A 24,659-nucleotide genomic window follows, 5' to 3' on the forward strand; every position below is an offset into this window, starting at 1 on the left:
TTCTGCGCCAGTGTCGACGAGGTAGCGAACTCTCGTTGTCACATCTGTGACGAATAACAGACGGCTTTGTTCGCCGGCTACGGTTGCCGTTAACGCGTGCTGGCTTGGAAGTTTCCCGAGTTGTTTTTCGAATCAGTCGGTTTCGTGTTGGGAAAATTGCAGGGTTTTCTGCAATTTCTGGAAAACTCTCCATACTGGTTATGATACCAGCACCAGTCGGGGTTATCTGTCTCTCGTGGTCTAGAGACAGATCGCTTACGTGACATGCTTCTACGTGGGGTGCGCGATCTCTTACGGTCGGTACGAAGACTAAGATAACGCGTGAGTGTGTGATATAACTCTGTTATATCATTCTGAGTCGTTTGAGGTTTTTCTTTGACTGAAAATACCTCGGTAGAAGAAGGTTTCGTAATTTCTAAAATGCGGTCGGCAGATGCAGCTAGCTCGTCTAAGGCGTTGTTCTGGAACGAGACCAGAACTGCTTGCACCTGTTGGGGAAGTTTTGACAAGAAGAGTTGTTTGAATAGACCTTCGTCGAAAGTTCTTAGGCCTATTACCTCTCTCATCCGTTGCAACATGTCCGTCGCAGAACCGTGTTGCAGGCCGATATTGTTGAAGAGTTGATCTAACCTTTGTCGATCGGTTAGGTCTCCTATTTTAAGAATCGAGCGTTTTAAGATTTCGTAAGGATCGGAAACATCACTAGTAAACATACTAGGTGTTACGTACCTGTTGAATTCGCGCGGTAGTGCCTTGACTACTGCGAGGAATTGTGCACGTGTGTCGATCACGCCGTGCTCGGAGAAGTCGGCTTCTGCGTAGCAAAACCAGTCTTCGATGTTGTCGGGCCAGAAAGGCATCAGTTGAAACGAAGGCGGGGACAAAGTCTTAAGCTTGAGTACTTTAGGTGTCTGTTCAGTCATGATGAAGTATGAAGTACGATAATGAACGAGGGGAAAATATATATATATCCAAGAAAAAACACGAAAAAAAATCACAATGTTTAAAAAAAATAAAAAGATAAGGCAATGATATATAAAAATCCCAAAAAGGAACAGACTCACAGTTGCAATTAGGCGTACCAGATCACGTCGGTCTCACCAATGATGATGTCACAGGTATTCAGTGTTTGACAACGCTTCTAACAGTAACACCTTCTAATTTATTTCGTTCCCACCCAGAGAAATCAAAAGACAGAGTCGAGGAGATCGGAAGAGTATATTTGGCGATGACCAATATATCGGAATTCTCTGATCTAATCTGGCTAGCGATTGCGGTTGATGTTGAGCACGGCGTTACCACACGTGATCTGGTGCGGATGCCTGACCGAGCGCCTTCAGCTAGATGAGTCCACTAAAACATATGGTCAGCATCCAATGTCGAAAACTTACAGAGCTATTTATTTTGGGGATTTATTTACCGCTACAACTTGATTACAGTTTTCAAATTACTTAGTGCCTAATTCGCACCTGATATGCCCTCATTTTCCTTGTCTTCCAAAACAGAGAATTTACGAGGACACTCCAAAAAAATTCACAAACCCAGGACAAATTACTTGTCAGCTGACTATCGACTTTCCCATTGAATCACCAACGAGTGGAACTCATTACCTCAGGACGTGGTTGAGGCTCCGTCCGTCGATTCTTTCAAAAGAAAGTTGGATCAACTAAGGGACCACCATTGCCAAGACTAATACAGGCCATCAGGCCTCCTGTCCTTCCCAAACTGAAACTGAAACTGATTTATACCCGGGGAAATTGAGTTTGGCGCGCAGGCATGTCAGCGGAGTATCATAATGTCGAGCTTCGTATGTTTGATGAGGCCCAGTTCACTTGTCGAACGCTCGGAACTGGATTGACAGTTGGATTGAGAAACTCTAAAGTGATTTCTCTTCGGTAAGTGCATTGGAGTGTTTTCACTGCCACAAAAGTAGGGATAATGAGACCGTCAGGGAAATCCATATTTCCTCTCTGGCTAATATATATCGTTTCTCACAAAAAACAGTAGCTGTCTGTACGAAAAAATGCGTCGGGGACGCGGTCTTCACAACTTATTTGTTGGGGTTCGATTCTCCAGGGGATGTCCGTAGCTTCTTAGTAAGTGCTATATGTTTTGTAAGTAAATTGCACAGAATTCTTCCGGTCTACTGAAACCGCTATGTGTAGAGGACAAGAAAGAGACCCGCACTTCCATTTTCGATAAGCGTACTGACTCTTGGTCTGCAGTACAATATTTCCAATTTTACAGTTACATCAGTCAGCAACAAAATATGATGCAGGTATGTTTTCAGAAATTCTTCAGAATTTCTGATAAGTTATTCCTTTTGAGTATCGCACCACTTACCTTTATTCTTTACCTGGATTGTGAACCTAAACATGCTTTAGTACACTGAAAGTTGTAACCAGTACTAGTCTCAAAAGAAAATGTAGAGAAATTAAAAGGTCTCGGTAACTGCTTATCAGGCCCGTTTAATAATAATAAAGTGGCCAATGAAATGCAATTTGCGTCAAGCAGTTTGTGATGTCTATCGATACTTTCAATGTACCCTATTGGTGTCATCTTTTCATCAGTTTCATTGTACTTAACCCATCACTTCAAACCCTAAATCTTCACACACTTCTATGTAAGCAAACATGTAGTTTGTTTGGCCTTCAAAGTGTACAGAACATGGAAGTGTACTCGGAAGGTTTTGAATGGTATACTGTTTAAGGGCATTGATAGCGTGTCAGAAGTGTACCTTCATGGGCAAATTATCGCATCAAAATTGCAAGTATAATCGTATCTGCACGAATGCATTCTTTTTTAATCTTCTATATTCATCAGATTCTTTTGTTTTCCATCCCCAACGTGCATTCTTAACATTTACTTCGCTAATTCCTCTCAATTCAAATTCAGTAATGTAAACTTATTCACTGCTGCAACATTCTGCTTAGACGTGTTCACTGTAAACTAACCTACAATCGAAGGTCTTTTTTTCCTTATAACTACATTTTTGACGCTGCCTTAGAACATAAACTCAGATTATCCTCATTGACGTTCATACACATCCACCACATGCATTAATCTCTAGAACTCGGCTACACGGTCATTTAATTAATGTCATTTGTAATAAACGTACCTGTTTGTATTGTAATGTAACCACTAGTTCATATGTTGCTACCTTAATTATTTGTGACCTTTGACTTATCAGCTGAAGGCGTTTTGAATGCAGGTAGTGATGTGTAATTACTCAATTATTGATTTTTTGAAATGATTATCACTCACATGCATTTCGCTTGTTGCTCGAAAACGAAGTCAACATCTTAATACCCATCTAACAATAGCTTCCAAACTCAATAAAGCTAACCACCCGTCCCGTTTCTAGGCACTAAACATTTCACGGTTTCATTTACAAACATGTAACTAATTCATTCCTATTTGCACTTTATGAGTTTGACACTTGCATAACTTGTGGATTGTTCATAAAGCTACAATGGGTTTCTGGACATTATTCCGACTTATTTTGATTTCCTGTAATGGTTCACTAGTGTACACTTTGTTTACTTCTATTTGATTTATATTTCTTAGGACTATATTCGCACTTCAACCTACCAAAGAGCTATTCTCGCAAATGCTTCCGCCGACTTTCGCGGAAAAGTGGTATTGGATGTTGGAGCTGGCTCAGGAATTTTGAGCTTCTTCGCAATCCAAGCTGGTGCAACAAGGGTTTATGCTGTTGAAGCATCTAATATGGCTACTCATTGTAATAGTCTAGTTCAAGCAAATAAATTGGCGGGACGCATTGTTGTCATCAGGTTAGTTAGAGTTTATGACTGCTTATGATTATTTATCTAATGTTTTAAAATCTCATCAAAGCCAATATATTACACCACGAAGTTTCCGACTAGATAGTCGATTTAAGCAAAAGCGCAAATTGTAAACAACTACTATTTAATGATTTTAATGAAGTATTGGGGAATTAAGTACATTTTTAAAGTTGTCCAAAATAAGTACCTCATCAATGCCTTGTATTAGACTTATCAACTTGAATGTGCGTATTTATTGCTTGTGCAACATTTGGATATCGATATATGGTATTGATATTATCATGATGACTACATACGTAATTCAAGCTGAATTGCATCATTCATAAACATTTGAATTCCAATAATCCTCTATTTTAAAAATCGCCAGTTCAGACACTACTGATTTATATTTATATTTGGGGTACCAGTATACCGAGACGTTTAGTACCTTATTAATGTTCTCCGACCATATTATTAGGGCGCTAATAAAGTTCGTACCGTGATACTAAGTTACCAACTGTTATAATCTCTTTCTTACGGTTATGACCCAGCTATTCCTATCGCTTAGTATTCTCGGACACCAATCACTCGACAAGTCCCCAAATCAGAACACGGTTGAACAGGAAAGAGATTATATTCCAAATAACAAGGTTAGATGGAAGTAAGATGCAAGTAAGAAGCACAATAGAGAAAACGTCAGTATATTTATAGTTTTCACATGAGAAGATTCTAGAGTATTCTCCAACTATCGACTAGTGCTGACTGGATAAGAATTAGCCAATCAGCGTGCAGCAAAGAAATCGTGCATTGAGCATGCTTTAATCTAGTCTATGTCCCGCTAACACCAACACTGAATTTAAGTCTCATATACTATGTCAACAATCCATTCGTCATTTCTACACTTGTTATTTACGAGTCACTTTAGTTAAACAAGTTATTGGCACTTAGTTTGAAGCTAAATTTGTGAAATTCTTTTCACATTTGAGATAAATCGGTATTTTTTTGTTCATTCTGCTTAATACACCTGTCTAGAAATAAAGTTCACACTTTTCAATACTTAGATTAAATTTATCACTCAAAAACTTACTAAAACTATTTTACTCTTAGTGGGAAAATAGAAGAAATCACTTTGCCCGAACCAGTGGATGTCATTATATCTGAGCCAATGGGTTATATGTTATACAACGAGAGAATGTTAGAATCGTATGTTCATGCAAGAAAGTTTCTAGCTCCACATCTTCGACAGCCATTAAAAAAGAAGCAGAACAGACGTGAGCATGAACGACTTAATGAAGATGATCAATCACCATATGTCAAACAGTTGTCAGATTCTGAGCATTCTGATGAAGTATTAACTGATGAGTTGGACTGTGAAGATATTGACATAGAGGATCAGGTACATGATGGCGCGACAAAATTATCTAATAGATCATTACCTTGCCCCGGAATAATGTTCCCGTCTGTAGCAAATTTGTATATTGTTCCATTCAGTGATGAGGCACTCTTCGCTGAACAGTACGGGAAAGCTAACTTTTGGTATCAACAGGTTAGTTTAGTAGTCTTCAAATTATTTTATTCGTTTACATCAACAAAATTGTAAAGGCATTATCATTTTAGTTTCTGCTAATTGTTACTCTCCAGTTATCTCGCCCTTGCAAATTATCCTTGGCTGCGTACTTGATATTCTTATCTTCGACCTAAACTCAAAGATTTCCATACTTTGGTTTGTTTGTGGTCGGTTAAACAACTGCAGGTGTTTATCGAATATTGTACCCTTAGAAGTTGGATTTCTCTACTGGTCCTCTCCAACGCTCAATATTAGCGATACTGTTTCAGTCAGTCAGTCAGCAACAACGTAGGACCAGGCACATATATGCATCGGTTCAAGTTGCCATACCTCATTAACACAACAAGATGGACACCGGATTCATTAAAGTAGTTAATTCAGAGGTAATATATAAAAGAAAGATTGTATATAAGGAAGAAAGAATTAGTTGGTAGAAAGAAAGATATGAAGTGATTTTAATCTCTTAGTTTAGGGGAAGACAGAGAGTGTGTACACTTATGCCATTGTGATCGATTCTGAGCCATGTCACCCAGAGTCTCCAATCATTGGTTACGATAGTCACGCGGACCCCAACTAAGTTGTCTGCATCTACCAACATGGCTAAGACTAGAAGTTAGTGACTTCAAGCACTGATGCCACGTTTTGGTTTGGCCGCCCCTAACTTCCTTCCAACCATCTCCAACACCGGTTAGCATTGCACGTCGTGGTAATCGGTGTTCAGGCATAGGTAACATGTGGCCCAACCTCTTGAATCGATGTAGATTCACAAATTCATCAACTGATTCACCATCATTTCGTCCTAAAACCTTGCGTCTAATCTTACTGTTACTTACCCGGTGATCCCAGCAGACGCCAGCAATATTTCTAAGGCATCTGTGGTCAAATACTAGTAGCTTACGAGTGTCTTCTACTCTTAATGGCCATGTTTCGCTGCCGTAAATTAAAACAGAACGGACTGCCGCGCAGTATACTTGTCCTTTTATTGATAGACGGATACCTCGCCTTCGCCATAGGTGACGTAAGTTGGCGAAAGCCAAACGAGCTTTTCGAATCCGTGCTGAGATTTCGTCAGACACCAACCCATTAGGGCTGATCAGACTTCCAACATAAGTGAAGTTGTCAACGCGTTCGACTACTCCACTCCCTATCCTTAGTTCAGGTGTTAACGCAGACCAGTCCTGAAGCAACAACTTGCATTTAGAGGGAGAGAAGCGCATTCCAAATATTCTGGCATTGTTGCTCAGTGCTACTGAAAGACTGCATTTTGTCAGCGTCTTCACCAAACAGGACTATATCATCTGCGTATTCTAAGTCGATAAGTGGATCTCCTGGAAGAAGATCAATACCCGAGAATTCAGTAGACGAGAATGTTATTTCCATCAATAGGTCTATGATAAAGTTAGACAGAAATGGAGATAGTGGACAAACTTGCCAAACACCACTTGAGGTTGCAAAAGCAGATGACAGTTCGCCATAAGCTCTGACTCGACTGGTAGTGTTCGAGTAAAGAGCCTTCACAAGGTTTATGTTCTTCTGAGGTACGCCTTTCACTGACAGACACTGCCATAGAATCTCACTCACAGAATCTCGCGGTCTACGGAGTCAAATGCTGCTTTTAAGTCAAGAAAGACCACCATTGTCGGACGCCGATAAGTATGCCTATGTTCTAGAACCTGACGAATGGTGAATGTGTAGTCGATGCAGCCACGACCAGGTCTGAAGCCAGCTTGATTCTCTCGTGTTTGCAGTTCACAAGTCTTAGTTAAGCGTCTGATAATTATCGTGGCTAGTATTTTAGATACTATATTAGTCAAACTAATCCCTCTATGGTTGTCATAGGATGATTTTAACACTCTTATATATTGGGACGATAAGTGATTGTGACCAGTCAGATGGAATAACGTCTAACTCCCAGATTTTAGCTAAAATATTAGTCAACCTAATCGCTAAAATTGAACCACCATCCTTAAAGACCTCTGGAGTCAATCCATCTGGACCAGCTGCCTTTCCTCGTTTCAGATTAACTATAACCTTTTGAACTTCTGCTAGAGTTGGGGGACCTACTTCAATCTTCCATTCACACTGTCTGGAATGGAGGGTAGTTGTAGAGTAGCTGAAGGCCAGTTGAACTGTTCTCTGAAATGTTCCGCCCATCGTTCTAAACGTCTGGACTGAGAGCAGACGGGAGTGTCGTCTTTTTCCGAAATAGTCTGACTTACACTTGACTTATCAATTCCAGTTTCTTTTATTAGTCTGTAGAGCTATATTGTGTTCCCTATAACCGCCGCCTTTTCCATCTCTTGTTTTCGTTATCCACCACTGCTCACGGTCGTTCCATAGACTTTTGCTTAATCTAGATCTGATTTGTTTTCGCTCATCCGAGCCACTGGCAGCAAGAAGTCTGGTGTGAGCGAAACAATCTGCGAGGATGATGGGATGCCAATCACTAACATCCATCGACGTCTTGGACGATGGGCAGAATTTTTTGAAGGGCAGTTCAACTGGCCTGCTGCTCCGGCAACATCGGTCAGACTGTCCTGCCCTCCATGGCCGGTGACGACTGATCCACCAAATGAGACGGAAGTCCGCAAAGAACTCCAACTCTTGAAGCGTTACAAATCACCTGGCCCAGATGACTTACCTCCGACTCTTTTTAAAGATGGTGGTGACTTTCTGACTAAGGAATTGACGACGTTGTTTACAAAGGTTTGGGAACTAGAGAGTGTACCAACGTCATGGAATGAGTCGATAGTTGTCCCTATCTTTAAAAAGGGTTCACGCCGTTCCTGTAACAACTATCGGGGGATAAGTCTACTTTCGATTGCGTCCAAGCTATTGGCTTCCGTCATACTTCGTAGGTTGTTCAAAACCCTAGAAAGATTGACTCACGAGGAGCAGGCTGGGTTTCGTTCTGGTAGAGGATGTATTGATCATATCTTCACCTTCCGCCAAATGTTAGAACACCGTCATACTTTTCAAAGGCCAACAATCGTAGTGTTTCTTGACATCAGGGCTGCCTTCGATTCGTTGGATAGGACTGTTCTCTGGAATTGTCTATTGAAGAAGGGTGTGTCTGAGAAGTTTATTAACATCCTAAAAGCCCTATATACAAACACCTCAGGCAGAATGAGGGCATACAACCACCTTTCTCCATTGTTCTATTCGAGCAGTGGGGCTAGGCAGGGTTGCCCAATCTCACCATTCCTCTTCAACTTTGCCATCGATGACATTCTGGAAACAGCTCTGATGGATGTAAGTAATGGTGGTGTGGATCTGTTGCCTGGAGAAAGACTTCTCGACCTTGAGTATGCGGACGATATTGTCTTACTGTGCGATAATGCCCAAGGCGTGCAATCCGCACTTAATCAGTTGGCAATCAGTGTCCGTAAGTATAGGTATGTGCTTTGCACCTTCGAAATGCAAAGTACTTCTACAAGACTGGCAGGATCCTAATCCTGTACTCACCCTGGATGGTGAGCAGATAGAAATAGTCGAGAAGTTCGTGTATCTGGGTAGCTGCATAAGTGCTGGTGGGGGTGTGAGCGATGAGATCAATGCACGTATAGTGAAAGCCAGAGCGGCTTATGCCAATCTGTGCCATCTTCGGCGCCTTCGTGATGTTAGTCTGGCTGTAAAAGGTCGGATTTACAACGCGTCGGTGAGAGCAGTTTTGCTCTATGCTTGTGAAACCTGGTCTCTCCGAGTTGAGGACGTTAGACGACTCTCTGTGTTCGATCATCGTTGTCTCCGAAGGATTGCTGACATCCAGTGGCAACACCATATTAGTAATGCAGAGGTTCGGCATCGTGTGTCCGGGCACGGAGACGATAATGCAATTGGTGTCACCATCTTGAAACACCGACTTCGGTGGCTTGGACGTGTTCTACGAATGTCGTCCCAGAGAATTCCACGTCATGCATTATTTGCCGACTCTGGGACTGGTTGGAGAAAGCGGAGAGGTGGTCAGTATATGACATGGTGTCGTGGTATGAAAGAAAGCTGCAAAGGACTGGCTTGTGTTGGTCCTTCACGACTCCGTGGTTGGGGTCTGAGAGATGGTGCTACACAGTGGCTAGAAACGTTATCAGATATGGCTCAGAATAGAAGCCAGTGGCGATCCTGCTGTAACCTTCTTTTACTTTCTTCATAAAAGTGGTTGTATCTTCCTTAAGTGAAAGATTTCTTCTGATTGTACCCTTCTGTTCCCCTACTATTACTATTATTATTACACTACCTTACACCAATCTTTTCGTTATCGTTTTTTTTGTACGTTCCCCACTTTTTTTCTTTTTCTTCTTAAATTCTCATTGTTTTGTGTGGCGCATATATATTTGGCGCACTCCTGTGCCAATATATATGTGTTCAAATAAATAAATAAATAAAATTTTAGTGTGGCATTTTTGCGTTCGGTGAGGCGCAAGCAGATGGGTGCCCGTATTAAGACATGGTCGGAGTCCAAACAGGTACTCCAGAATGAGCGACAATCTTCTACCGACCCTCTCCAACGATGACCGATGGCAATATGGTCTATTTGAGTCCATCATTGGTTTGGTGTAGGGGGTCGCCATGTTAGACGATATCTCTCCTTATGCTTAAAATTTGTGTTTGCTAAAAATAAACGATTGTCTGAGCACAGTTGCAGCAGACGATCACCATTATCTGTTCGTTGTGCCGGAATACTAAAATACCCACCTAAATGCCTTTCTGTTTAGTTTAAACTATCTATCTGGGCATTAAAATCACCTGCTACGAGTACTATGTCTGGACGTTTAGCTTTCTGAAGAAGTTCAGATAGCTTTCTGTAAAATTCATCTTTCACTTCATCTGAGCTGCAGTCGGTGGGAGCGTAGGCAGAAACGACAAAAAGGCAACGACGTGTGTCTCTATCCTTCCGAGTTCTTACGAAGCCGTTTAACCCAACAGCCAGAGAAGCCTGTCGACCGATTTGACATAGGGTGCGTACGTTAAAGACTCCAATGTGTAGTGTGGGGCGAGGTTTCGGTAGACCTTAGACAGTGTTTTAGGCACTAGAATCGTTGGCTGTGGTGACACTTGAGGAGGAAACCGAAAAAGGAAGTTTAGAGGTGAAAGTCGATGTAGGAGGAATAATAGGAAGTGAAGACGGAGGTTGATTATGAATACAGTGGTCTTGAGTGCTGTTAGAGGTATGAGGGCGGTTATCACTTCCCGGTTGCCCACACTGTGGAAGGGTTCTTCTGGAGGTACCTGAAAAGAAAATTGGATTAAAGGTGGTCTTAGTGTTTTAAGAGCGTGACCACGGTGCCCAAGGGACAACTGCTTGAGGTCGGTCACACACGACCTTTTTATGGGTAATTTTTGTGTTAGCTCCGTACTTGTTGAGACCTTACCGCCGGAGACGGATATCCGTGGGATAAGGCGAGATGTGCATTTTTAGGGTCAACCTTTTCTAACCCCATCCCTCCTTGTGGGAAGGCAGCATCGCTGTCATGATGGTTGTCTGAAGGAAACACCTTACTGCTGTCACACCTGTGTACAGTCAGCAGTACGACTTCGCCTTCGGACTTTGGGTTTGTTGCTTTTAGTCTTACCGCTCTTCAACCGACCTGTCTGGCATGGTAGGACCTTGAGGAACGGTTGTTCCAGTCAGTATAGCTCGGTTGCTTCACCACGATAGGCAAGCCCGACCACCACGTCAAGGTAGCAACAACGGTCGGGAGCGATACTGTTTGTCCGTATGTTGCTTGGATGGCGTTTTCAGGAGTCTATATTTAGCATCTCGAAAGCTCGAAGCATCAGAAGTGGTCATCAAGCATGAGAATGAATGAATAAATAAAAATAGGGTCGGCAGTTATTCAAATGGAGTTGCACAGAAAATGAACTCCTTGATTGCTCAAACTTTGGAAAGTGCGTGGTTATTCTACTTTCTAGGTTTGGTGATTTTAATCTCTCCGAGTAGTTATCGCTACACTGAGAGTCAGCTTTATTACATCGTTCATGTAATTCAGTTATTTAAGTCTTGTCGCTCTTCAACTGATTTGTTTTGCAATAAAGTAAATCCAATAAAATCCAGTTCAGATAACGAGGTTGGGTAGTATCAATAAGCAAACTGATCACGATTTCACAGTAACGAATAGACAATTTTTTGCAAACTCCATGATTTACTAACGCCTGTTACCCCTCTTGCAAGAGCATATGCCGCCCACCAGCATCCTTAACTAAACTTTGTCCTGGACAATCCTTTCTAGTTGTTGTTCATCCTCTTGATGTCTGCTTCCGATTCCCGACTCAGTGTGTTCTTTGGTCTTCCTCTTCTCCGTTCCCCTTCAGGATTCCAAGTTAGTGCTTCCCTCGTGATGCGGTTTGATTTCCACAATGTATGTCCTATCCACTTCCAGCGTTTTTTCTTAATTTCCTCTTCAGCTGGAAGCTGGTTTGTTCTTTCCTCCAGTTGATCGTTGTTGGTGGCACCCGGTCAACGGACACTGAGTATCTTGCGCAGGTAGCTATTTAGAAATACCTGTATTTTTTGATGATGGTTGTCGTAGTCCTACAAGTTCCAGCTCCATACATTAGAACTGTCTTGACGTTCGTATTGCAGATTCTGACTGTGATGTTGATTGACAGTTGTTTTTAGTTCCACGTGTTCTTCAACTGTAGAAATTCTGTTCTCGCTTTGCCGATCCTCGCCTTTACATCTGCGTTTGATCCTCCCTGTTAATCGATGATGCTGTCCAGATACGTGAAGACTTCCATCTCCTCTAGAACTTCTCCATCAAGTGTGATTGGGTTGGTGTTTTCCGTGTTGCATTCGAGAACCTTGCTTTCTCCCTTGTGTGCGTTGAGGCCTACTGATGCAGAGACTACTGGTACACTGGTTGTCTTCACCTGCATTTGTTGGTGTGTATGAGACAGAAGAGCTAGGTCATCTGCAAAGTCCAAGTTGTCTCGTTGCATGCAAGCTGTCTATTGTATTCCATGCTTTTCCTCAGATGTAGAGGTCTTCATAACCCAGTCAACCACTAGAAGGAAGAGAAAGAGCGAGAGTAAGCAGCCTTGTCTAACGTCGGTGTTCACTTGTAATGCGTCTGTCAGCTGTCTCCCATACATGATTTCACAGTGTAGTTCATCGTATGAATTCCGTATGATGTTGAAGATAATCTCAAACACACCATAGTATCGAGGATGGTTCCATAATGTTCTTCAATTCACGCTATCAAACGCTTTCTCATTCAAGGAATTTGATGTATACTGACGAATTCCATTGGTCGACGCACGACTGATTCTTACGGAATCCAGCCTGTCGATCTCAAAGTTGGGCGTCTACCGAAACTTCCACTCGGTTTAACAACACTGTTGTAAACGTTTCCTGATACTGGTAGTAGTGTGATGCCTCTGTAGTTCCTACACTTGCTCAGATTTCCTTCCTCTGGTACCATGATGAGTTATCCAGTCTGTCGGCACTTGTTCTTCCTCCCAAATCTTTCTGAGTAGAATGTCAAACATGTTTGCAGTCGCTTCCATATCTGACTTCAGTGCATCAGCTGGTATGTTTTCTGGTCGTGCCGTTTTCCAACACATGATTTGCCTGATGGCCGTACTGACTCCTTCAATCTTGGGTCGAGTAACTGCTGTAGGAGTATCTGTATGTGCTGCTTCGATGTCTGACGGGTCCAATGGGGCTGGCCTATTTACGAGTTCTTCATAGTGTCCTACCCACCTGTTCTTCTTTTCTTGAATCTCGGTGATTGTCTTGCCTTCTTTGTCCTTGATCGGTCTCTCTGGTTTACTACATTTCTCTGCTCGTTTCTTTTTCGTGTCATAAAGTTGTTTGGTGTTTCCTTCTGTTGCAGCTTGTTCTGCTGTCTTTGCTAGGTCTTCCACACATTTCTGCTTATCAGCTCTAATGCTCTTCGTCACTTGTTTGTTTGCTTCAGTGTATACGGTGTATGCCTTGACATCATCTGCTCTTGTTCAGCTGTTATTATTTGCAGTCTTCTTGTTCTCAGGACTTCCAAAGAATCTCGGCTTTAACTATGAGGCATTCTGAATGAAGATCGTTCAACTCGGAGGGCAGAATTGCAATTGTGTTTTCTGGTTATGGTTTTTCCGCAAGGTTGTTTTCTACGGGATGGGGTTGCTGACACTATGCCCAACCCTCATCTTTTGTGTTGTTTTGGGACCGACAGTAAACCTAGATGAAAATGAATAACTCACCCGTTAGTAATAAAGTTAGATTTATTTCATAATGTGGAGTAAGCAATTCGTCTTAGATTTTAATCCTGTGTGTGCAAGTGTTAAAAATGAGTCCAGTTAGAAAGAATATTGTTGTCACCATTCATTATCTTTTCGTTACAATTTCATTTCTTACTTCTATTCACCAGTTTCATCTGTGTGATGTTAAGATATATAGAGTACAATTTGTATTAAAAAACATATATATTGGGGCATTGCATGTTTGCGTTGGTTATTAATATACTGTTTCTAATTTTTATTTTATAACTCTTGATAATACTACTCAGTGTATTTAGTGATTGATAGTATTAATAGTCAACTCTAATCCAAATCCTATTAATAATGTCTTCACTCTCCAAAGTATACCATTACATTACATAGTCGTTAATGTTTTCACCGGCTTTTTAATTACACATACTTCTCCCCAAACCAGAGTTTTCATGGCATGGATCTAACTGCTCTACGTAATGCTGCCGTTACGGAATACTTCAATCAACCTATAGTCGACACTTTTGATATTGGTATTTGTCCAGCACTACCATGTATACACAAAGTGGATTTCCGTACTGTATCCGAATCCGAACTAAGTTCAATCGATATTCCTCTAAATTATCAAATTACAACCTGTTCTACAGTAAGTTCTTGTTCCGTTTTTCATTGGTTTAAATAATAAAGTGTCTTTGTATGTTTATAATCCTTTCTTATTACTGTTTGCTGTAAAAATAACCCAAGTCCGTATGGTATGCACACTCTTTGATCGAAAGTATGTGTTTCAGTACATCAATGAAAAGTAATTCAGAGAACACATTTGGGATCTCTCAAACACTGTTGTATTAAAATATTTAATTCATTGTGGTTAAAGAAATTTATTAAGTTTACGTTACTACCTTATAATTAACTAAAATTGATCAATAATAGTGTAATTCATAAATATGCTAAATAGTCTCATCTATATTGACTCACGTAACTTTATATAAGCTTTATATTTTAGTCTACATCAGTTTATGGTTTTATACATTTTCAAAACTGATTTAAACTTACACTACATCATAATACGACATTATTATAAGATATATTTGATGAATTGAATAATGTAAATTTTAATCAGAGATGCGTTTTGTGGAGATTTTAGTAATTTAATAATTGAATTCATAAGTCAATTGAAGTTAGATGAAGTTAGAATGAAACGGCCGTCCAGTGTTTCCAGGTTTTCTATGGTGGTCTAGCTTCAATTGACTCATGAATTCAATTATTAGATATAAATTTTCTTTCGTTTTTTTTATGATAGAAATAAAATCACTGCAGAATGTCATTGCGTGAAAAATTTTTGGTATGTTAAAAATAACTGTAATTGAAATTAGTTATCTAGGAATGTAATCTGTACGTCAGTTTCTCAGCTAAACCTATCGAATAATCGCTAATAACGTTACTCTTTTCAATTGTCCAAAATTTCGTTATCAGATAAAAGTTGGTCTAAATTCATGATTCATTAATTGAATATTAAATATTTCAATCATTAGATAGAAAACAAAGTAGCTTATGATTAATTCCTTTCAACGAAAAGATCTTTTAAATTCATCAAATCCCACTTATTATAGGGCTTTATCATTTTCAGTATACGTTTTCAAGAAGCTCATCGAATGTGGTAACAGTTCGTTAAAAATGGTGGCGACAATAAGTCAAATGGATCGTATGATGGATAACATGTGTATTGATTATGCCTTGGTATGACCGAGGGTGGTGAGAGGCAGCTCACCCTCTCCAAATGCTCTCACATGGCCACGCGTACCATAGCCTCTGCCAGAGAAGTTCTACTCACTGCCTTCTCACGGCATTACTGTTGTTTACAGAATTGAGAGGACGAAAAGCGAATATCCGGCGCTTTAACCAGGTTTGTGGATATGGAAGACTCACCTAGAAGAGTTGGAAAACCGTGATTCCAAACCAATAGTGCACATGGGCTCCAGGATCCTGCGGGAACAAATGGCGTTGAACCTATTGTTGGTCACTGGCTACCATCGAACTGTATCTCCTTACGTTGCTCCACTGCCTTGTGGATGAGACCTTTAGGTCGAAGGTCCGGGGTGTGGCCCCCTAAGAAAACCACCTGCTTCGGTCTGAGCACCCGGGCAGTATCACAGCCCTTAAACAAATCAAGTGATTTGTGTGGCGCATACATATACGGTACCCCCTTGTACCAATATTTATGCGTTCAAGTAAATATAAATTTAGTGAAATTATTTGAAATAAACAAAACTAATTTGCATTATTAAGTTTGAAGAATCGTTTGCATAACAGATGCATCCATTTTGTAAAGCAAGCGAATAGTTTTTATTAAAGCTGATTAAAAAAATATGTATTAAAATAGATTGTAATATACCGCTCACGCAAATGCAAGGGTTATTGAGAGATTAGAACTCGTCACCGTTTAAGACCAATCACAACACGGAAACTGTGCTCCATTCGATCTCATCTTAGCATGTAAACGGAAATATGAATTATCGTAGTCATCCTCCTACATATTGAACTGTAAATGTTTTTAAATACTAACTTATTCTATAGCTGATTGTAACTTTTACACTTCTTTTTCCCATTTATTCTATATTGTTCGGTACAAATCCAGATCCATGGCCTTGCATTTTGGTTTGATGTTGGTTTCTTAGGTTCTCAGCGAGATGTTTGGTTGTCAACTGCACCAACTGAACCACTTACTCATTGGTATCAAGTAAGACAAAAGAAAGTTATCATAAGTTTTAGCAAATTTTATTCTTTATATGTGTGCGCATTACGTTTGTCAGTTTTCTATACCTTCTCGACACGGAGGTTCATTTATAAAAAATAATTTTCCCACTGTTGTCCAAATAAATGCACAATAGTATTTAGCTTAAAGAGAAAATGGGTTAGTATAATCATTGAGTTTGATTTGATGATATGTTCGATCTGGTGTTTCATATTGTATACATGTGTTCAGTTAACGTGAAAACCAATTGCATTCCGTATAATTTGAGTGATAACAATGTGTATGTACTATTACTTACGGGTTAGGAAAAAGCAAGGTTACAAAATAGTGATATGTTTGAAACGATTACGAATTCACCTAGTCTGTGAACGGACCAAAGACCAATAAGCTAGCTATTCTGATGCGTTCCAGCTCCGCTAATTAGAGAGAGAAGTCCATGTTCTAAACGGGGAAATATATTCCGCAAACAGCCAGAAGCACGAGCAATTACGACGGGCACAAATCAAACGTATATATATATCATAAAATTGTCATTCGGAAGCGTTACAAAATGGCATACCAAGAGATAACGAACCAGTAGCGTTTAAGATTCCCCCAGGTGGGAAATACGAAATGAACTTAAAAATGGGCGCTTTCGGCGCGAAAACAAGGAATTCAAATTTTTAAAATAAAATTACAAAGAAAGGTATTTACCAAGTGAGTTCTGGGGATCTAACATCTCCAACAAATAGTGAGATTGCACACAATATATTCACTATGTAAAGCAGTGATATCCATAATACAATAGCAAGTAAAATAGGCGTAAACAATTTAGAAAGATTATAAATTTTGGTGCAAAATATGTACCATTTATAGTTATTACAATTTGTAATCGGTAAAAGAAAAAAGAGTTCAGTCAGAGAAAAGGTGACACTATCAGGAGTAAAATGTTTTCTTTATTTCTAGTGCGAACAACAATGATAAAAAAACAGGGAAACGAAAAGTTTTAATCGCTAAGTATGATATTCACGATTTAGAGGAAGATTTCAGGAGAAATACATACATGTAGCGTCTATCTTGAATAAAATACCTATAAGGAAATTTACACAGTCCAGATTACCTACGCTTGTTACCCCCAATGGAGCATAGGCCGCCGACTAGCATTCTCCAAACTCTCTCTGTCCTGGGCCTTCCTTTCTAGTTCTATCCAATTGTTGTTCATTCTTCTCATGTCTGTCTCCACTTCTCGGCGTAATATGTTCTTTGGTCTTCCTCTTTTCCTTTGGCCTTGAAGATTCCATGTAGGGGCTTGCCACAGTCCAGATTATTAGATAATAATTCTTTAAATTGATATATAGCTAGCATAGTTTTCTGTATGTATATATAGATTGTAAACCTACAGATTAGGTGCACCCATCGCCTTTTATTCTCAAATTGAGTGTGGATAGTAAATTTTTATTTAAATACTAAAGGGTTTTATACTTTTTTGAACTCATATATGTGTTAGTTAACTTTTCTTGTCACAAAAATGCTTCAGTTCCACAAATCTTTAAAAATGCCAGAACGATAATTTATTATTATTATCATCTTGCATTCAATTAGGTGCGTTGTCTTATGGGAACACCATTATTCGTTCAAGAAGGTCAGTCACTTAATGGACGTGTTCTTATGCATGCTAATTCTAGACAGTCCTATGATGTTCAAATCGAACTGATAGTTCCTGGTAGTGAAACAAAGGTATATCATGATACAGTATTTTTTATATTCGGTATTTTTATTTTTTTTATACAAGATTCTTCTATTTTACTTATTTATATTTTCCTGAATTACATCTTCGATGTACAGTCTTTTCTATTACGACTGATACTGTTACTACCTACCTCTACTATTCTGGGATTTGGCCTGAAAATTTCATCTTTACTAATGGGATATGACAACTTGAACCGATGTACATACGTACCAGGTTCTGCATTGTGACTGACTGACATACAAAACTACACTTATGTTGGTCTGTCTGTATACGGTGGTAATTCATGTTATACGCCAAATAAATATATGACTGCAAATGTGATTTCTTTCGGTGACTGTATAAATCCACTCGCACTATATAAAGTTAGGTATTGGTTTTTAGACAAATAAAGCTCGAAAAGAGATTGGTTATATTTATTTGTTTTAGTATTTCTATAAACCTTTTATAATGTATTATTATGATTATTTATTGTAAATATTATCATTGCGCTACATTCTGAATTTATATAAATGGCTATAACTAACACAAAATAGTCAATAGAGTACAGCAATTTGCACGTTGGATACGACAAAACAAAATGAAAGGGAATCTACAAAGGATAATAATAAAATGATGTGGGAACCTTCGTTTCCGTTCAACAGGTTAGTGAATATTTTGACTGACTGACTGAATATTTTGACTCAGCGGTTAACGCGTTGGGCTTTCGAAGTGAAAAGTACTGAGTTTGAGTTCCAGCGTAAACATGAACACTGGAGTACAGGTGCATTCAGTTGAAAAATTTCAAGCAGGACGAAATACACGTCCTGTATAATACTGCTAGCTAACCACTTACCATATATACGAAAATTAATGATGACGAAGTCTGTTGAAAGATTGCAAACAACACATAGATGGATGCATATGTGCATATCTGTTACTATCGATAGTGGTGTATGGTATTCCACTAACGGGTTCTGAATTTTTTTCACTATGATTGACATTCTATGAATACAGTAATAGTAAACTGCTTTTGATAAAAATTTGTCACCTTTCATATTTATATAAACGATGAGACTATAATTTAGGAACAAACCAACTTTTAGGTTTTTTCTCGCAATTCATTCATTCATATCACTGAATGAATAGCATTTTTACATTAGAGTTGATGTGATTTGGTGATAAAAACCCTTTCTCTGATTTCTAGCACTGATTCATAACCTTATTTTGATCTTGGGAAGTGAAGTTTTTCAAGGTCACCTTAGTATATCTCACAAACGTCATCCATAAATTATAATCTCATCACATATATTTAACATTATAATGATCATCACATTAAATTATTATCTATCATTGTTTATTATTGTTTATCATCAATCATAGATTGTTAATAGTTTAGATTTGAAAAATCCACACTTTCGATACAATGGATATCCTCCAGCACCACCGCCTGGTTCACATGTTCGTTCACCGACGGAGACATATTATGCTAATCTGTGTGCACAACAACAACAACAACAAATGGAGATGCAATCACAAATTATGGTCAATAATGGTAATCCTATATCATTGGCTGCAGCGGCGGCTGCGGTTGTCGGTGGCGTTGGTATGCCTAATAATAATAGCGGACAAATAAATTATCGAAATAGTCCTGTTTATACAATGAATCAAGCGACTGGATTTCTTGCTGCCACTGGTTCAATTCCAAATGTTGTTCAAACAATCCCTTTAGCAGTTGCCAACGATAATCTATTACAAAATCAACCACATTCTATGCAATTATCTCCTCAGCCAGTTAATCAATCTTCACTAGAATTTGGTCGTTTTATGACATCGAATCATTCTCAGATTGCTTCTTCAATGCTCAGATCAGTAAACATTCCTTCAGCTACTCCCGTTATTGAACCTTTGACAAATGTTTCTGGCAGTGGAATTCATACAAATGAATCTGTGTATTACAACCCTGTTATTAGTTCGAATTTCGGAGACTCCTGTTTCGCAATGAATAATGTGGTCAATCCTAGCAAAAATTGGAATTCAGGTATCTGCTCTAAAACAACATTTTTTTATTGGATTTTTATGTTACTGTCCTCTTATACTTTTCGTGACCAACACAAAAGAGGGTTCTAAAACGTTTAGTGGTAGCTAAATATAACTTGTCTTTTTAAGTGTTTGACTCCTGGTTTGTTCTGTGTAGGCAGGTAGTGGCTTGCTGATTTGTATTCGCAAAAATCGAATAATTAGGAACTTAAGAAGACATGAACTGTAAGCGATCGAAGTGACTAGTTAATATTTGTGAATTTAGCAGGCCACGTGTTACATATGCTTGAACACCGATTACCACGTCGCGCAATGCTGACTGGTGTTGGAGATGGTTGGAAGAAAGTTCGGGGCAGCCAAACCAAAAATTAGCATCAGTGTTTGAAGTCACTAACTTCTAGTCTGAGCGATGTTGGTAGATGCAGACTACTTGGTTGGGGTCCGCATCACTATCGTAATCAATGGTTGTTGCCCGTGGGTGACATGGCTCAGAATCGATCACAATCGCGTAGGTGTGTACACTCTCTATCTTCCCTTCAACTATGAGATTAAAATTGCTTTATATCTTTCTTTCTTCCTGTACTATATCATTATATGTAATCTTTCTTTTATATATTATTACCATTGGATTAACTACTTCTATGAATTTGGTGTTCATCTTGTTGTGCGAATGAGGTATGGCAACTTGGACCAATGCACGTATATTCCTGATTCTACGTTGTATCTGACTGACTGTATTTTCATATCTTACATTTTTCAATATTCTCATATAGTTCGGAAGAATATTCTTGACCAACCTGCTTGCTCTATTATTTTTTTGAAAATCAATTTTTTTTCTCCTCCTTTTTCCAATAGGAATACATCAGGAATAATTCCGACCTCTTTATAACCGTATAGTCGACGGTTAAGAGTGTATGTATGTGAGAATTAATCATTATACAATCGTTCGTTATATGTGGTGTACACAGTAAAACAATATCTTATATATATACATAAACCTTTGGCATTTTCGTAAATTCTGATATTTTGATGGAAATTGTTTGTTCGTTTTTTTTGTGTGCATCTATTTATCATTTCTATCATATGTGTTCTCTGTGAGAGTAAAAATAAGGACGGTTATATAGTTTATGCTTCTATCTTATTCACTTCACTATATATACACATGCAAGCTAATTCACGCACAATCTTTATAGGTAACATATTCTCATTGTTCTTTATCATCATTTACTCTATCTATTGTCAATGAAATTCCTGGTCAAATAATTGAGGATAATCATTGCAAGAAATGAGAAAAAGAAACTTCCTTATTTCACTATCAATCTTTATATGTAAGTGGTCAATCAATTTGAACGTTTTTACTTTCTCGTGATAAGAAAATCAACCTAATCACCTTTGTTCTATCAACTATATCGATGTGCTTGTGTACATTTGCACAGACCGGAATAACAAGTGAATTCAATGAATAATAAACCTATGTTATGAACAAAATAGAACCACTTTCAATCTTAACAATAATGTTACCTATAAGAATAAAAGAAGTTCTTGTTAACTATGATCTGATGGAGCGTGTTTTTTTCTTCTTCTTGTGTGTTATATCGCTTGGAACAATTTTTCTCTCACTACTGTAGCTGGTATTTGTTTGTTTGTTTTTCATTACTAGTCAATCTCTTCTTTCTTATGTACCATTTTGATATATGCAAACATCCATATATATATATATCCATATTCATTTTATTGCGATCAATGTAAAAAAAAATGTATTTATTCAAAATGCCTTTGGTTGGTTCACAAAATCATAAGATGGTGGATGGATAAGATTTCAAGTTGTTGTAGTTGCAGTTGAATCGACAACTGCATCTCTGTGCTAATGTGGTATGGCAACTCGAACTGATGTACGTAAGTACAAAGTTGTACGTTGTTACTGACCGTAGTTGCAGTTCTCTGGGTTGATTAATCCAGTTTCGTTATTCATAATCACTCTTTTATGAATAAACTTGATGACTTTTGTGTTGACAGTTAGTCAATTGTTTGTTGAACAATAGATACTGTTTAATGACAAGCGCACATATTTCATGATCATTATTGAGTATTAAGGGATTTAATTGACAATTCTATTGTTTTACTCTAATAATTATCAGTATCCGATCTATCAAAACCCAAGTAAACAAATATCTTCATTATCATGTAAGAAATAGATCCATTTTAAAATGTTCAACGATGAGAGTAGTTATAGGTTTCCAATATTGATAGGCGAGATAATATGATATGAGTGCTATATATCGTAGATTTTTTTGCTTATCCAAAGCTTTAAAGTTTATTGTTGAATGTAAAACAGCTATGAAAAACCAGAAGCAACATGTTGACAGTTTGATTTTATCAGATGGGTTTTGTGGATATTATAGTAATTTCAATGATTAAGATGATGAGTCAGTTGAAGCTAGACTACTATGGAAAACCTGGAAGCACTGGACGGCCGTTTCGTCCTATTGTGGGACTCCTCAGCAGTGCGCATCCACGACCTCGCCCTCTGCGAGATTCGAACCCAGGACCTACTGGTTCCGCGCGCGAGCTCTTGAACGAAGAGCTGGCGATCACTGTCTTGAATATTTGAGTAGGTTTCCTTGATGCACCGTCAAATTCCATTGGTATTTTAGGTTAAAGAATTATTTATTTTAAAAATAATTTTTGTTAACAAAACTACAGATCATTATGAAGCTTTATTCAACGATTTACGCAAATAAATTCTTATTTCATATATTGCTGGGATGAATTCATTTTGGGTACATTTCGCATTGTATAAAACTACTGACGAAATTGTAATTGCGACGCATTATCGATTAAATCTTCTTACAATACGAGTAAATCTATTTCGTCATTATTTGGTACTCAGCAGTAGACAGTGAAGTTCTTTCACCAGAACGACTTTAAAACATTCACTTCTCGAGCTTAGCTTGACGTCGTTAAATCGTTGGCTCTGGTTGTTCACATTATTGACTTAACATTAGATTGCCTTGATCAATATTGTAAGCGAACTCATTGATGGTATCAGTCATCTCTGCATATTACTAAATGACAAAGTCCAACATATCCACTACTGGTTATTGAGTAGTTTGATGCTGATACACATGTACATTGTGTCCCCTATCATGTTGGTTACTGTGCCCTCTTCATCAGTGAGTAGCTGATTGTTGTCTAGGATTTTTTCGTTTTCAATATTATGCTAGTTCATTGATGTGTGGGCGTAGGTGATAATGATTGGTTGTTTGCATAGTCAGACAGGTGTGTCAGATGAGTTATATATTCCCCTATCCTTATTATTATCACTTATTATTGATTGTTCATTGTTGTTAGATTGTGTCAGGTTTTTAGTGTGGAAATATATTTACGTTGTGGCTAACCACTTGTTCTTGATCTGAGTTGTGTTCAAGACACTGGGATGGAATCTAGTGTAGATATTCGTCTTAAGTAAATTAACGTCCCATACATGTAAATGTGGAAAAATTAACCGTTATAACATTAGACAAAGTAAAACCGAGCATTATAACATTCATATTGATCGACAGTAAAAATTAAGTTCTAAATGTGAGTTTTTAACTTTTATTTTTAAGCAAGAAACATATGAATGTCTTAATGATGTTGAGTTTTGTTTCCAAGTATATTAATATACAATTGAACATGTTTTAATTTAAACTACACTGAAGTGTAAAACTGTTGTTTGCTTATTGATCGTATCAAATTGTAATTTTCAGTCTTATTTATTTATTTCACAAAAAAAAAAACATTGATGTGAATCGTCAGAAAGTTTTTCTCTAGAAATTGAAATTCGATTCTTTCTTAGAATCAATGTTGACAATGTTACTGATTCTTATTTTGTAAATTTGAATTCATGTCTCTTTTTACACGTGAAACTTTTGCACGAAAGTTGTTCTTCATCGTGATAAAAGGTGTTGTTTTCATATTGATCTGTATCTTTAGTGCTTAGAATTTTTCACTCTTTTCTGAGAGTTGCTGTAACTGTAATATAATGCTTGAATCAATCTTACTTAATCTCTAACAATAAAGTTTTCTTTCAAGCTTATCTTTTGAAATAATTAGGGTTAGGTAGGACAAAAATTATGGTACCCAGTTATCGAAGCGTAGTTAGGAGTTATTGTTACAGTGGTCTTGAATGTTGTTACAGGTATGAGAGTGGTTATCAATTCCCGGTTGCCCACACCCTGGAAGAGTTCTTTTCGAGATACATGGAAAACAAATTGGGTTAGAGTTTGTCTTAATGACCAAAGAGCGTAACTGTATTTTCAAGGGACAATTGCTTGAGACCAGTCACACGACCTTTTTGTGGGAGGTTTGCATGTTAGCTCCGTACTTGTTGTGACCTTACCGCTGGAGTTGGAAATCCATAAGATAAGGCGAGGTGTGCATTTTTGTGGGAAGGCAGCATCATTGTCATGCTGGTTGTCTGAGGGGAAGACCTTAATGCCGTCACACAACTGTACAGTCAGCAGTACGACTTCGCCATTGGGTTTGCTGTTTTCAGTCTTACCATTCTTCAACCGACCTGCCTGATATGGTAAGACGTAAATGAACATGTGTTCTAGCCAATATAGG

The 24,659-nt window shown here is 38.4% G+C and overlaps 1 protein-coding gene across 2 annotated transcripts; it reads left to right on the plus strand.

The window, feature by feature from the left end:
- Positions 1 to 1,776: 1,776 nt before the first annotated feature.
- Positions 1,777 to 24,659, plus strand: CARM1_1 (Histone-arginine methyltransferase carm1; the record flags this gene model as incomplete). Of its 2 annotated transcripts, XM_051212550.1 has the most annotated exons (10): positions 1,777 to 1,895; positions 1,931 to 2,096; positions 2,132 to 2,278; positions 3,568 to 3,794; positions 4,893 to 5,331; positions 14,000 to 14,200; positions 16,190 to 16,291; positions 17,888 to 18,022; positions 19,395 to 20,052; positions 20,907 to 24,659. In XM_051212550.1, 10 exons carry the CDS (start codon positions 1,777 to 1,779, stop codon positions 20,921 to 20,923), a joined length of 2,211 nt encoding a protein of 736 aa, XP_051072738.1. The 2 variants fall into 2 exon arrangements, with proteins under 2 accessions (XP_051072738.1, XP_035586544.1); XM_035729443.1 differs by lacking the exon at positions 20,907 to 24,659 and having other exon boundaries at positions 19,395 to 20,141.

The sequence above is a fragment of the Schistosoma haematobium genome, chromosome ZW (genome assembly GCF_000699445.3).
Source record: "Schistosoma haematobium chromosome ZW, whole genome shotgun sequence".
NCBI lineage: Eukaryota > Metazoa > Platyhelminthes > Trematoda > Strigeidida > Schistosomatidae > Schistosoma > Schistosoma haematobium.